General features: G+C 47.3%; 1 protein-coding gene and 1 non-coding gene across 6 annotated transcripts; both read left to right on the forward strand.

Annotated features, from left to right (window-relative positions):
- The first annotated feature begins 334 nt into the window (after positions 1-334).
- LOC136316952 (melanoma-associated antigen D2) lies at positions 335-8,621 on the forward strand. Of its 5 annotated transcripts, none has more exons than XM_066249339.1 (12): positions 335-457; positions 1,950-2,023; positions 2,424-2,915; positions 3,529-3,837; positions 3,958-4,021; positions 4,279-4,358; positions 4,868-4,962; positions 5,669-5,748; positions 5,842-5,884; positions 6,218-6,280; positions 7,378-7,492; positions 7,877-8,621. In XM_066249339.1, exons 2-12 carry the CDS (start codon positions 1,979-1,981, stop codon positions 8,282-8,284), a joined length of 1,794 nt encoding a protein of 597 aa, XP_066105436.1. In that variant the 5' UTR covers positions 335-457; positions 1,950-1,978; the 3' UTR covers positions 8,285-8,621. The 5 variants fall into 5 exon arrangements, with proteins under 5 accessions (XP_066105436.1, XP_066105439.1, XP_066105435.1 ...); XM_066249342.1 differs by lacking the exon at positions 335-457 and adding an exon at positions 483-532; XM_066249338.1 differs by lacking the exon at positions 335-457 and adding an exon at positions 995-1,082.
- Positions 7,086-7,215, forward strand: LOC136318050 (small nucleolar RNA SNORA11). Its single transcript, XR_010728016.1, has one exon. It is a non-coding gene; the product is annotated as a small nucleolar RNA SNORA11 (small nucleolar RNA).
- Positions 8,622-12,572: the final 3,951 nt, after the last annotated feature.

Consider the following 12,572-nt stretch of genomic DNA (forward strand, 5'->3'; position numbering starts at 1 on the left):
CCCAAATAAATATATGAATAGGAAAAAATCTGGAAGAATGCATATGATAATGTTAGTAGTGGTTATTTCTGGGGGATGATGTAAGGGTGGCCTTTCATTGTTATGTTACATATTTCTGCATTATTTGAATTCTCACAACGACACATTACCTTTGTAATAAGAAAGAATAAAGATATGAAAAGTAAACTCAATGAATGAATCGCTTTGAGGGGGTAGTTTTAGTTGGAAGGGCTTCAGACCGAGCCTGGTACAGTGGCATAAACACGAGCTTTGGCGTCAGACAGCCCTGAGCGGGGCCTCACTGCCCCACCCCCGAGGAAGGAGAAGGGGGGTAGCAGGGGGCTGCGGAAAGGGGCTGGGCTGGGCTGGGCTGGGCTGGCTGCTGCTCTAATCCAGGAGGCTGAGACTTTGAGAGGGGCTGAGAGAGGGAAGACACATCCCAGACTCGCTCGACAAGGTGAGGGACGCTGAGATTGGGGTTTCCTGGCAGCCAGACAGTGGTTCCCGCCCCCACGAACCTGTATCCAGGCAGGTGGGCAATTATGACTGCACCAGTGCAGCTGGAGGAGACCTGGCGTGGGATGTAGACAACCAGTAGGACTTAGAGAGTAGTAGGCTGTACGGACTGGGAAGGAAGGAAAAGCTAGTGGAAGAGAAGGGAGAGAAAACTGGGAACCGAGTATGTTGGATGGCGGACTGAGAATATGAAGGGGAATACTGAAGGGAAGTGGTAATCCAGAAAGTAAAATTTGGATGCAGAGAAGGGTTAAGGAATACTGTTAAGGAATACTGGGGGAGGGGGTGCATAGGTAACACGGAGGAGGATGTAAGGAGGGGAAGAGGGAATTCTATGGGTAAATAGGAAATGCGTTGGGGGAATAGGGAGCAGGAAACAAGGCAGAGGGAATACGGAGGGGGTATAAGGAACGAAGAGTGGGGGAAGGGCAGACTGGCTGAAACCGAGGCCCCCTAGGGAGGCGGAAAGGGGCGGGACCACTTCCGGCCTGGAGGGAGGAGGGCAGTCTCGGAGTTTCGGAGGGGCTTGGAGAGAGTGGACGCGCTCGGAGTTGTGGGAGGACGAGGTGAGGAGTAGCGGGGCCCAGCTCCAGATCTGCGCCGGTAGGGGTTGGCCCCACCCTCTGGAATCTGGAGAAAACTTGCCCTAAGGACCGGATCGTACTGGATCCATCCGGTTGAGAAGGGAGGGGATTGAACCCTGTTTGGCTGGGCCCAGGATGGAATCACTAGCTCAATACTGATTTGAGGAGTGGATGTATTAGGGAAGGAGCAGAACCAAGGTGTGCTTTGCTCCCGTCTGGAAGGGGGCGTGTTATGAAAAAGTGCGGGGCCGGGCGGTACTGTGGATTTGGGCTGGGTGTGAGTAGGCCAGGGCTAGGACCACCAGACACACAATTTGTAAAGAAGGCTTGCTGGGGAGGGGGCGGGACCTAATGCTACCGAGGATCTGGAGAGAGGCGTGTGCTGGGGAAGGGTGCAGTATTGAGTCCGCGATTCTTGCGCATGCGTACTATGGAGCGTTAGGCGTGCAGAGGAGGGCCCTCACCGAGACCGGCCAGCTGCCGAATGCGCATGTGCACAGTGGACATCAAAGAAAGTGCTTGTACTGTGAAAGCGGGCGGGGCTGTGATGGGTCCCGCAGCGGACGCGCAGGCGCACTGTCGACCTACCGCGGGCGGGGGGGTGCACTGGGAAAAGGGGCGGGGTCCTTAGCTGCCGCGCTGGCACATCTTCCTGGAGTAGGGGAGGGTGCGGCTGTAGAGAATTGAGACCCGGGCTCTGTGGATTACTGAATCTGAAAACAGAGTCGTTAGGAGTGAGGGAGGGGTTTGGGATTGAGGCCCTAGAGAAGGTGAGGATCAGCCTCCAGGCAGAAAAGGAGAGAGGACGTTCATCGGATTCTCTCCTTGACCCAAGCTTTCTTTCCTCAGTCTCAGCTCTTGCCAGGCCAACTTGAGACATGTCTGACACAGGCGAGACTGGTACGCGTCCAAGCCGCATACAGGTAAGGCCTCCTCCTGTTTTCTCCCTAGCTGCTTTTCCTCTCCAGCCCCTGTTGCTGCCCTAAATCTCTTGGTATCTCCTCTCCCATCCTTTTCCTTCTCCACCCAATTCCCTGCCTGGGCATCCCCCCACCCCAGCAGAGGGAATGAGGAAGGAAAGAAAGGAGGAAGAAAAGAAGGTTGGATGGAGGAAAGAAGGACAAAGAGAAGGCTGGTTCATCCCTCTTCTGTTAAAAGAGTTTCTGCTCAGAGGAATGGGAGGCCTTGTTGGGCTGAGATGGTCAGAGCATGCTGCAAGTAGGAGTTAATGAATGTGGAGAAATGAAGGCCTGGAATTTTGGAATGATTTGCTTAGTTATGGGTGGGGAGAAGTTCTGTGAGCCGCCCTGCTTTCTCTTGCAGGCTGAAACTTCAGAAAAGGAAAGTGCCTTGAAGGGGCAGACCCTATTGACAGTGACCCAGAACTTGGAGGTCTCAGAGACACCAAAGGCTTCAAAGGCACCAGAGGTCTCAGAGGCAGTGAAGGTCTCAAATGCTTCAGGGCTGTCAAAGGCCACAGAGGTCTCAAAGGCCCCAGAAGCTCAGGAGGCAGCTGCCACTAAGGTCTCACCTACCACTAAACTGACTGACACCCAGATTTTGGTAGGTGAAAAGAGGAGTCCAGCAGCTGACACCAAGATGCAGAAAGCTGACCCTCAGGCTGTGATAACGCCTGCCACTGAGACCAAAAAGGTTAGCTGTGTGGATGATACGAAGGTCAATACAAAGGCCCTGGAGACTGAGGCTGCTGCCCCTCAGGTTCCAGCAGATGAACCCGAGCCTGAGGGTGCAGTTGCCCAGCCTCAGGAGAATCAGGATACTCGGCCCAAGGTCAAGACCAAGAAAGCCCGAAAGGTAAGTCTTCTGCAGTAATCATCCATGATTTTCAATTCCTTTTCTCTGAGTTGGTCCACTTGTCCATTCTGCAAACATTTAGAAAGTTTCCTGTGTTCAGGAAGGCTGCAGGGGTGCAGGGGGGGGATGCGATGCAATTCCTGTCTTCAGAGAGCTCACAGATTTTTGGGAAGATGTGACAAGAATGCACATAGCTGTAATCTGAATATAATGCAGTTTATATTTACCTAGTAGCTACCATGTGTTAGGCTTTGAGCTAGCACGTTCACACAGGCTATCTCTTAAATCTTGAAAATAATTCAGTTTTATAGAGGAGGAAACAGAGTCCCATATGGGTGGAATGAACTTGTCCAGGTTGATACAAGCAGAGCCAGTACTACATATAGGAAGATTCTACCCTTGGATTGCTTCTAGTCTGGTTCACCGATGACACTCTTGCTTGGAAGTCAGTGAAAGACAAACCCAAGATTCAATATGGCCAAAATCTAGTGAGTCAGGTTGTTAGTACAGGGGGTTGGATTAGACTTAGAGAGTGTTTCTGGGAAAGATAGTATGAGGAGAAAGGACCATCTGCTTCACCTGGCATTGTTATACTTCCTCTCTGTTGATACAGGTGAAGCATCTGAATGGGGAAGAGGATGGCAGCAGTGATCAGAGTCAGGCTTCTGGAACCACAGGTGGCCGAAGAGTCTCAAAGGCCCTAATGGCCTCAATGGCTCGCAGGGCTTCAAGGGGCCCCATAGCCTTTTGGGCCCGCAGGGCATCTAGGACTCGGTTGGCTGCTTGGGCCCGGAGAGCTTTGCTCTCCCTGAGGTCACCTAAGGCCCGCAGGGGCAAGGCTTGCCGCAGAGCCGCCAAGCTCCAGTCATCCCAAGAGACTGAAGCACCACCACCTCGGGATGTGGCCCTTTTGCAAGGGAGGGTAAGGACCCTGTCCCTTCCACTCTGCCTCATGCACTGCCTCGCCTGTCCTCTTCTCTGCTATCCTTTCCAAACTTCTGCAAACAGATTTTGATCTTTACACACTTTCCTCCTCTCCCAGGCAAATGAATTGGTGAAGTACCTGTTGGCTAAAGACCAGACAAAGATTCCCATCAAGCGCTCAGGTAGAATTCTACTATCTCCCTCCCTCCAGTTTTGCCCTCCAGAGCCTCCTCCACCATGTGCTGGGGGCATTCCTTGCTCTTATGCTCCTACATCTCTCCTCCCGGAGTTCTAATATGGTAGTGCTGGCATCTCTGTTCATTAGCTCAGGACCTGTTTATGTCACCCTCAGCAGACTCGGCAAAGGGTCTGTAGTTTGGGTATGCGGGCCACCTGGCTTCACTTCAGCTCAGGTGCTCGCAACACTCTCCCCTTGCAGACATGCTGAAGGACATCATCAAAGAATACACTGATGTGTACCCTGAAATCATTGAACGAGCAGGCTATTCCTTGGAGAAGGTGAAGGGGCATCCCTGGGGGCTGGATGCAATGGGGAAGCCTTGAATTGAACAAAGGCATACATGTCCCTTTGGGGAGGGACCACAGAGACTCACTAAGCCAGTCCTATCATTGTGTAGACGGGCAGACAGTGGCCTAAGCAGGTGAATAGACTTGCCAAGAGTCACAGAACGAGTCAGTGGTAAAAGCACAGCTAAGACTTCAGCCATCCAACTTAGTCTTGGCTTCTCTCTGCTTTTGGACATGTCCTGGAATGTATTTCAGATGCTCCCTTCCATTCTCCATTCATAGTCTCCCTAGATTCCTACTAATCACAAGGATGATGTTGATAACAATAACATATGTGTTGCCTTTTTGCTGTGTGCTGGCCTCATAGCTGAAGGTATATTGTCTCACTGATTTTACACACACACATACATATACATACATATACCTAGGTACATGGGGAGCTGTGGGGTGCCCAAGAAGCTGAATTTTGTGATCTCAAAAGCTTTTCTTCCCATCTACAGGTATTTGGGATCCAGCTGAAGGAAATTGATAAGAATGACCACTTGTACATTCTTCTTAGCACCTTGGAGCCCACTGACGCAGGCATACTGGGAACGTAAGCTGGGAAAGGGCTGGGTGGGAGGGACACTTCTGCTGTTGTCCATGGTATACTACCCCACCCCTCCCCTCTCTCCCCACACCCCCTTAGAGAGTCAGGAAAGACGGGGCTTGAAAAGCCCCTGTTCCGGCTCCTGCATGCAGTTGGAATCCTGCACAAAGAACGGGTTCCTGATTACAACTGACTGAAGGGTTTAGAAGCCTGAGGTGGGGCATTCCTGCTGTCAGGTTATCTGCCTGTCCAGAAGCTTCCCAGGAGAGCAGACCGGTCGTTGCTTGTCTCTTCCTACTGGCCTTGGTAGAGTGGTTCTCAAGGGAGGGCCTCCTGGTGTGGGTGGATCAAGCCGCTAAAGGGCAGGAGCATCGGTGGGCCGTGCCTGGTCTTCTCTCGTGGCTGAGGGCTCTGGAAGGAAAAGAAGGGACTCACACTGAAAGAGCGCCTGAGTCGTACCAGGCGGCCAGGGATTTCTTCCATCCTCTCAGCAACCTGGGGAGGAGAGAATGTGATTTTCCCATTGTACTGAATAGGAGACTGAGGCTCACGAGTAGTGCCTTGCTCAGGGTCACATAGATCTTAAAGCATAAACTGGGCAGAACTCTCTCATATCTGAGGAATGTGGGAGAGGCTAGCCTAGTGAGCTGGCTGCTGTGTTTTTTGTAGATGGCTATGGGACATAAACTTTTCTGTCCTATTGTTCCCCTAGAACCAAGGACTCCCCAAAGCTGGGCCTCCTCATGGTGCTTCTCAGTATCATCTTCATGAATGGAAATCGGTCCAGTGAGGGTGAGTGGCTAGGCATGCAGCTGAATGGGTGGCCATGGTGAGAATTCCACGTGTTCATTTTCTATCCCTGTCTTCTCTTGCCTCTCCTTGCAGCTGTCATCTGGGAGGTGCTGCGCAAGTTGGGACTGCGCCCTGGGTATGATTGGGCTCTCTCAGCACTTGCTGTCTTTGTTGTCCTTTGGCAAGAGAGGATGGCCCCAGGATTGCATCAACCTGGTGGTCTGGTGGAGCATGCTGGGGTGCTGGATTGGGTAGAGGGCCCATGGCTCTGATCTGGGTGGATGGGGAAATAGTCCTGAACTCTCTGCTCCCTTGAGCTTACAATCTCTTGAGATTTTATGGTGCTTCCCTCTTGTGCTAGCATCCTTTTCCACGTTGTAAATGCCTCTGCACACATCTAGAAAGTGCCATGGCCCTGATGTTATTTAGTTATTTGTTTGTTTGTTTGTTTGTTTTTCTCTGCTGTCAGGATACATCACTCACTTTTTGGGGACGTGAAAAAGCTCATTACTGATGAGTTTGTGAAGCAGAAGTAAGTGTGTCTGGTATTTATATGTGCTATACATTTTGCCTGCTTTAGAACTGAGTGAAAAAGCTACGATGGGTACATGTGTGCTTTGTGTGTGTGTGTGTGTGTGTGTGCAAGTGGTACATTATTTTTAAGGTGGTGACAGTAAACAAGAGCACATATTTCTTGACCCATTACATTATATGATCACATGTGCCCTCAGAACAATTCTACAAGGGACGGATTGTCCTCACCAGCATTGTATATGTGAGGAGACACTGAGGCTGAGTGCTGAAGTCACTTGCTTATGGTTACACCAGGTAGCAAGTGGAAGATTTGTTTTTAGATTCAGGCCCCAATACCCTGGTTCTTTTTATTATGCCAACCAGGGCTTCATAGCAATTAATTTCGATTTTAAAATGTCATAGAATAGGAGCTATATAGGCAGCCAGCTACCATGCTGGGGACTTGACATCTCATTTCATTTTTATTACTACTCTGCAGAATAGGTGCTATCAACCCATCTACATTTTCAGTTGCTAGACCTGGGGCTCAGAGAGTGGAGGCCTGAGCATGGCCCTTGCTGGTAAGGGGCCCATTCAGTCGTGGAGCCTGGTCCTCCTGACTCTCTGGCCAGGGCCCACCCTGTCCTTGGTCCTGGGAGAACACGTGTGCACTCACACGGGTGTGCTAGTACTCATGTGCACATATATGGTAGGGAGAGTATATGGACCATGCTGCTCTTGGTGGACTGTTGTTTCCCTTCCCAGCCCTTTTCTATGGTGCACTGTTCCAGAGCCCAGCCAGGCCACGGACAAGATGCTGTGGCAGGGTGTGCTCAGAGCAGGGGGCCTGAAGAAATGGCTCCTCGGTTTACAACACACCCAACAGGAATCCAGGGTTGTTGTGACAAGGGGCACAAAACTTGTGGCCTTCCTACGAACCAACACCCTACATGTGTTCCTCCCCATGCCTTAACATGGCTACTGGGCAGGACTGATGGGACAGGGCTCCGTATTAGAAGGAAAGCTGCATATTTAGTGGGGGAGGTTGCTATCTAGTTCTGTCCAGTCTATGCATGGAGGTCTTAGACATATAAGGCTTTGAACCTTTCTTTCAAGGTATCTGGACTATGCCCGAGTTCCTAATAGCAATCCCCCTGAGTATGAGTTCTTCTGGGGCCTGCGCTCCTACTATGAGACCAGCAAGATGAAAGTCCTCAAGTTTGCCTGCAAGGTAATTGGAGAACTGCCTAAGCTTGGCATATCCAGAGCGTGGGGTGTTTATTGTGGCAGGTTGTATGCAGAGAAGCCTGTAGCTTATATATGAACATTCTGAAGCCTCTGTTAATGTGCCAAACACTTTAGCTGAATCATTTAATCCTTACAACTAACATGTTGTTGCTTTACTGCAGATAAGAAAACTCAGGCTCAGAGAGGTTGTTAGGTGACATATCTGAGGTTACAGAGCTAGTGTCAGGGCAGGGATGGAATATTAGTTACATAATTACTGGAAGTATTTCTTCTATTACTGTTGCATGTGCATGTAGCATGTTGCCTAGAATAGAGTAGGTATTCAGTTCTCAGATTCTGATTCTTGTGAGGGTTATTTCTATTTCAGGTACAAAAGAAGGACCCCAAGGAATGGGCAGCTCAGTACCGAGAGGCAATGGAAGCAGATATGAAGGCTGCAGCTGAGGCTGCAGCCGAAGCCAAAGCGCGAGCCGAGATTAGGGCTCGGATGGGCATTGGGCTTGGCTCTGAGAATGCTGCTGGGCCCTGCAACTGGGCTGAAGCTGATATTGGACCCTGGGCCAAAGCCCGGATCCAGGCAGGAGCTGAAGCTAAAGCCAAAGCCCAAGAGAGTGGCGGTTCCAGCACAGGTGCCAGTTCTGCCGGTGCCAGTGGCAGCTTCGGTGGCAGTGCCAACCTGACCGCCACTCTCACGTTTGGGCTCTTTGCTGGCCTTAGTGGCGCTGGTGCCAGCAGCAGTGGCAGCTCTGGTGCCTGTGGTTTTTCCTACAAGTGAGATTTCAGGTATCTACTTAGATTTTGTGAGGGCAGCCAGGGCTCCTGGGGATGTGATGAGGATCTGGGTGTCCATAGGAAGGCCAAGGTCGGAAGACCATACAGAGAGTGTGGGAAAACACTGCTTTTGACATTTTATTCCTCCCTGTTTTATGGATATCAGTTGGCTTTCTAATTTTCTTTTACTTGTGTTTTCAGATATTGCTAATCCCAACAGTCTTTCTCTTCATGCCAGGGTGCATCCTCAGAAATGTACTCAACACAGCACTCTAGGCAGCCACTATCAATCAATTGAAGTTGACATTCTATATTAAATCTATTTGCCATTTCTGAGTTTATTTCTTTTCTTTTTTTTTTTTGGTTGGCTATCACATTTTGGTATTATATTTTAAAATGAATTAGAAAAGTTCCCACCGCAGAATAGTTTGAGATGACATTGTTGGATTCAAGGGAGCGAGATTCGCATGCCTGTCAGGGATAAGTTGGGCCTTATATCTAGCCTACAGGGCAGGTAGGATTGTGGTGGGATGCGGAGACATGGGGATTGTAGGCACAGAGAACACCCTTTGGGAAAGGGCCCTGAGGTGGGTAAGTCTGGAACAGAAAGCAGAGTTAAAGGAGATTGGGTATCAAGTATAGACTCTCATTTTGAGAAATTTGGGTGAGACAGAAAGGAAACAGGTAGGTAGCTGAAGGAAGATACAGGGACAAGTAAGGGTTTTCTTGGGAAAGGAAAGAGAGGCTTGAGTAGGCAGGAGCCAATACAGAGGGAGATGTTGAAGACTTACACATGTAGCCCAGTCCCTGAGGAGAAGGGAGGAGAGGGCCTGGGAGAAAGGACTGTCCAGAAAGGACTTGGAGAGGGGCCTGTGGAAGACTGGTAGTGGGGAGGCCCCAATAGAGAATGTAGGCCATGGTTTTTGGGACACCCCTTCCCTGTGTCAAGGTGCTCAGTAATCTTGTACAAGTCAAGATGAGTGTTAATGTTCTTTTATTCCAAGGATTTGGTTCTGGAATAAGGATACAAGACCAAGGGCAGTGAGTGTATGAGTTGGTATCTTCATTTATGTATTCATGGTGCCTGATGCATAGTAGGTACTCGATGGTGGAAGAGATGGATCATGGGACACAGGCAGGCTTGGGGAGGAATATGGGATTGTGTAACAGGTTAGGATACAGTGCAGTGGTTTGTGGACATTAGTCTCAGTGAAGTCCATAAACAGCAAAGTATAAAGTGAATATACTATGTGCCTGCTATATGTCTGGCACTGAGGTGTCTGGGAAGTGGTTTTGAGAAAATGAGAAAGATGAACTGGGATACTCCTCTAACAGTGGGAAAATTGCATTTAAGAAGACAGAGCAGAGAACTCTTAAGGGAATGAGAAGATGATAGTTCATGGAGTTGAGGGGCCAATGGCCTGGGAGGCCAGGGTGTTGGTTGGGTTATGTATGTGGACAGTGAAATCACCTGGTTGGCAGGAATTGGAATAGGTAGGAGTACTATGAGCCACGTGCCAAACTCCCCTTGAGTGGTTAAAGGTATTCTTCCAACTACACTTCCCACTAAGGCACGGGGCCCTCATGCAGAGATCCATCTTTGCCCTGTTTTAGGAAGTATTTTCCTGGACTTCTCTCCAGGAATCCTTCACCATCTAATCCCCAGATTATCAACCCCCTAATCATTGGGGCAGCTTTACGGCCAATGAGACCCTAGCAATGACTGCCTCTCCCCTTATGTAAACTATAAACAGTAAAGGAACAATGTTCACTGCATAGGGAACAGGTTTTTAAAAACAAAACAAGACTCCAGCCAGAGCAAGACAATTCTGGTCATAAATTGAGACCTGCTTTTGCTGTTGAGGTGTTCTTCACTGGCAGCAGTTCTTTCATTAATTCATAGGCCCTGACATCCTTGGTGCTGGGTGGTACCTGGCAGAGGTAGATCAGATCAGAGGAAGCTTAAGCCTAGGAAGAACTCTTGAGTGAGTAGTTATGTCCAGAGCCTCCTCAGGTTACCAGGTGATATCCACCTGAAAATGGAATGGATAGGGAATGATGTGGGAGGATAGCAATTCCAATTAGAACTGTATTCTAATAAAAATTGAGTTCAAAGTGTTTGATAGTGATAGGGTGAGTCATAGTCGTGGAGAACTCTTCCCACTTTTCTTCCCCCCACAGACTACTTACTGGGCTTGACAGGGCTCCCCATCTCTCCTCCCTTCTTACAAGGCCTAGAACTTCATAGTGAAAGTGTTAGCTTTTTCTCACTCCCTAGGTATAAGGACAGGATGTGTGAGGCAGGGAGGAAGAGAGCAAGTCTGGTCACAGGCAAATGGGGAGAGGCCAGAGTCAGGGAGAGGGAGTAGCAGGGGATATGGGTACGTATTCCAGTTCATGACTTGCCACCTTTATCACCGTGTAGGCCACTATTGAGATCAATGAATTCCCACAATTTGCAGTCTTGCCTCCAATATATCATTAATTAAATTCTGGATAATTCTAGATGGTATTAAGTATCTGGGCTAGTAGTGGCAAGAGCCCCTGGAGCAGTTTCTGCACTTATGTTTTGCTATCACCCCTTAAGAAGCCTTTTTAGGGATTTTTTTTTGTCTTACTGCTCACTCCCCATGAAAGTTCAATACCACAGATATACTGTATATTTATTTAATAACTATATGTGATATTTAAAAGATTTTAAAATTCAATATAGGGTTAATAATGACTACAATGTTAAAAGTTTGAAAATTTACAAAGCTGATAACAGTTTACAACTATTTGCTGAGCAATTTTAAATGTAATTTATATACATTGTACAGTATGAAATTATGAATTTTATATAACTGATGCAATTATATAATTGGATAATATCAGTATAATCAAAAAATTTTTTTTAATTCAAAACTTATTTTTCCAAAAAGTAAAGCAATTGACAATTTAAATTACTTTCATAGAAATTATTTTTAGTAAACTTTTTTTTTTCTTTACAGAGAGAGGATAGATAGGGACAGACAGGAACAGAGAAAGATGAGAATCATCAATCATTAGTTTTGTATTGTGACACTTTAGTTGTTCATTGATTGCTTTCTCATATGTGCCTTGACTGTGGGGCTACAGCAGACCGAGTAACCCTTTGCTCAAGCCAGCGACCTTGGGTCCAAGCTGGTGAGCTTTGCTAAAACCAAATGAGCCCATGCTCAAGCTGGCAACCTTGGGGTCTCAAACCTGGGTCCTCCACATCCCAGTCCGACGCTCTATCCACTGCACCACTGCCTGGTCAGGCATTTAGTGAACTTTTTAAGTGTTGCTGATGTGAGAAAGTATCTTAACTAGATGTTAGATATTTATATATTGTCAGCAGTTTTTTCTTTTCACTACTTGGCATAGTTAATAATAGATTGAATAACTTTTGTAGAATTAAACAGAAGCCAGTTTTTACTGCAAAAAACACACGAAGGCACTGATAAACATAAAGACAGCTAATGGCATTTAATAGGCATATATAGGCCACTTCTCGTGATATGACTGACACTGAGCAATGGATTGAAAATCCTTCAATCACAGCCATCTATTCACCATGGTTTGTAACTCTGATCTTGGTTACATTTTCTGTATATTCCATGACCTCAGCATCATTGCTGGTCATGTGTTACCCAACAAAATTCAGTAAGAAAATTTAGATACTAAGGAATAAGATTTTGTCAGGTAGACTTGAGATTTAGAGAGCTACAAACTATCATAAAAGCTGATTTTTTAATTCTCCTCAGAACCAATTTTCACCCTTTTGGGCGTGATTGCCCATCACCTCATCTGCCCCTCACCTCCCTGTTACAAATGCAAGCATTATAGTAGCATTTTAACTGGACTGAATAAAACAAGGTAGGATGAATGCCAGAGAGATAGAGTTTGGGGAAAGGGAGAAAGGAAAGGGAAAAAAGAAATATCTACTAGAGACCAACCATTTTTGAGGAAAAAGAAGGATAACAAACTTACACATTTAAAAATGTCTTAGTCCACAGATGGCTTAACAGATAAATTTTACCAAACATTCCAAGAAGAATTAACATGTATCCTTAAACTATCCCCCCAAATTCAAGAGAAGTGAAAGTTCCCAAGTTAATTTTATAAGGTGAACATTACCCTGATTCCAAAACCAGAAAAAGACAAAAGAAAAAAAACTAAGTTAATATGCCTGATGAACATAGATGCTAAAGTCCTCAATAAAATAAACCAGATCCAGCAATACATTAAAAGGATCATATACCATAGTCAAGAGGGATATATTCCTGGGA

The sequence above is a fragment of the Saccopteryx bilineata genome, chromosome X (assembly GCF_036850765.1).
Source record: "Saccopteryx bilineata isolate mSacBil1 chromosome X, mSacBil1_pri_phased_curated, whole genome shotgun sequence".
Taxonomy (NCBI): Eukaryota; Metazoa; Chordata; class Mammalia; order Chiroptera; family Emballonuridae; genus Saccopteryx; species Saccopteryx bilineata.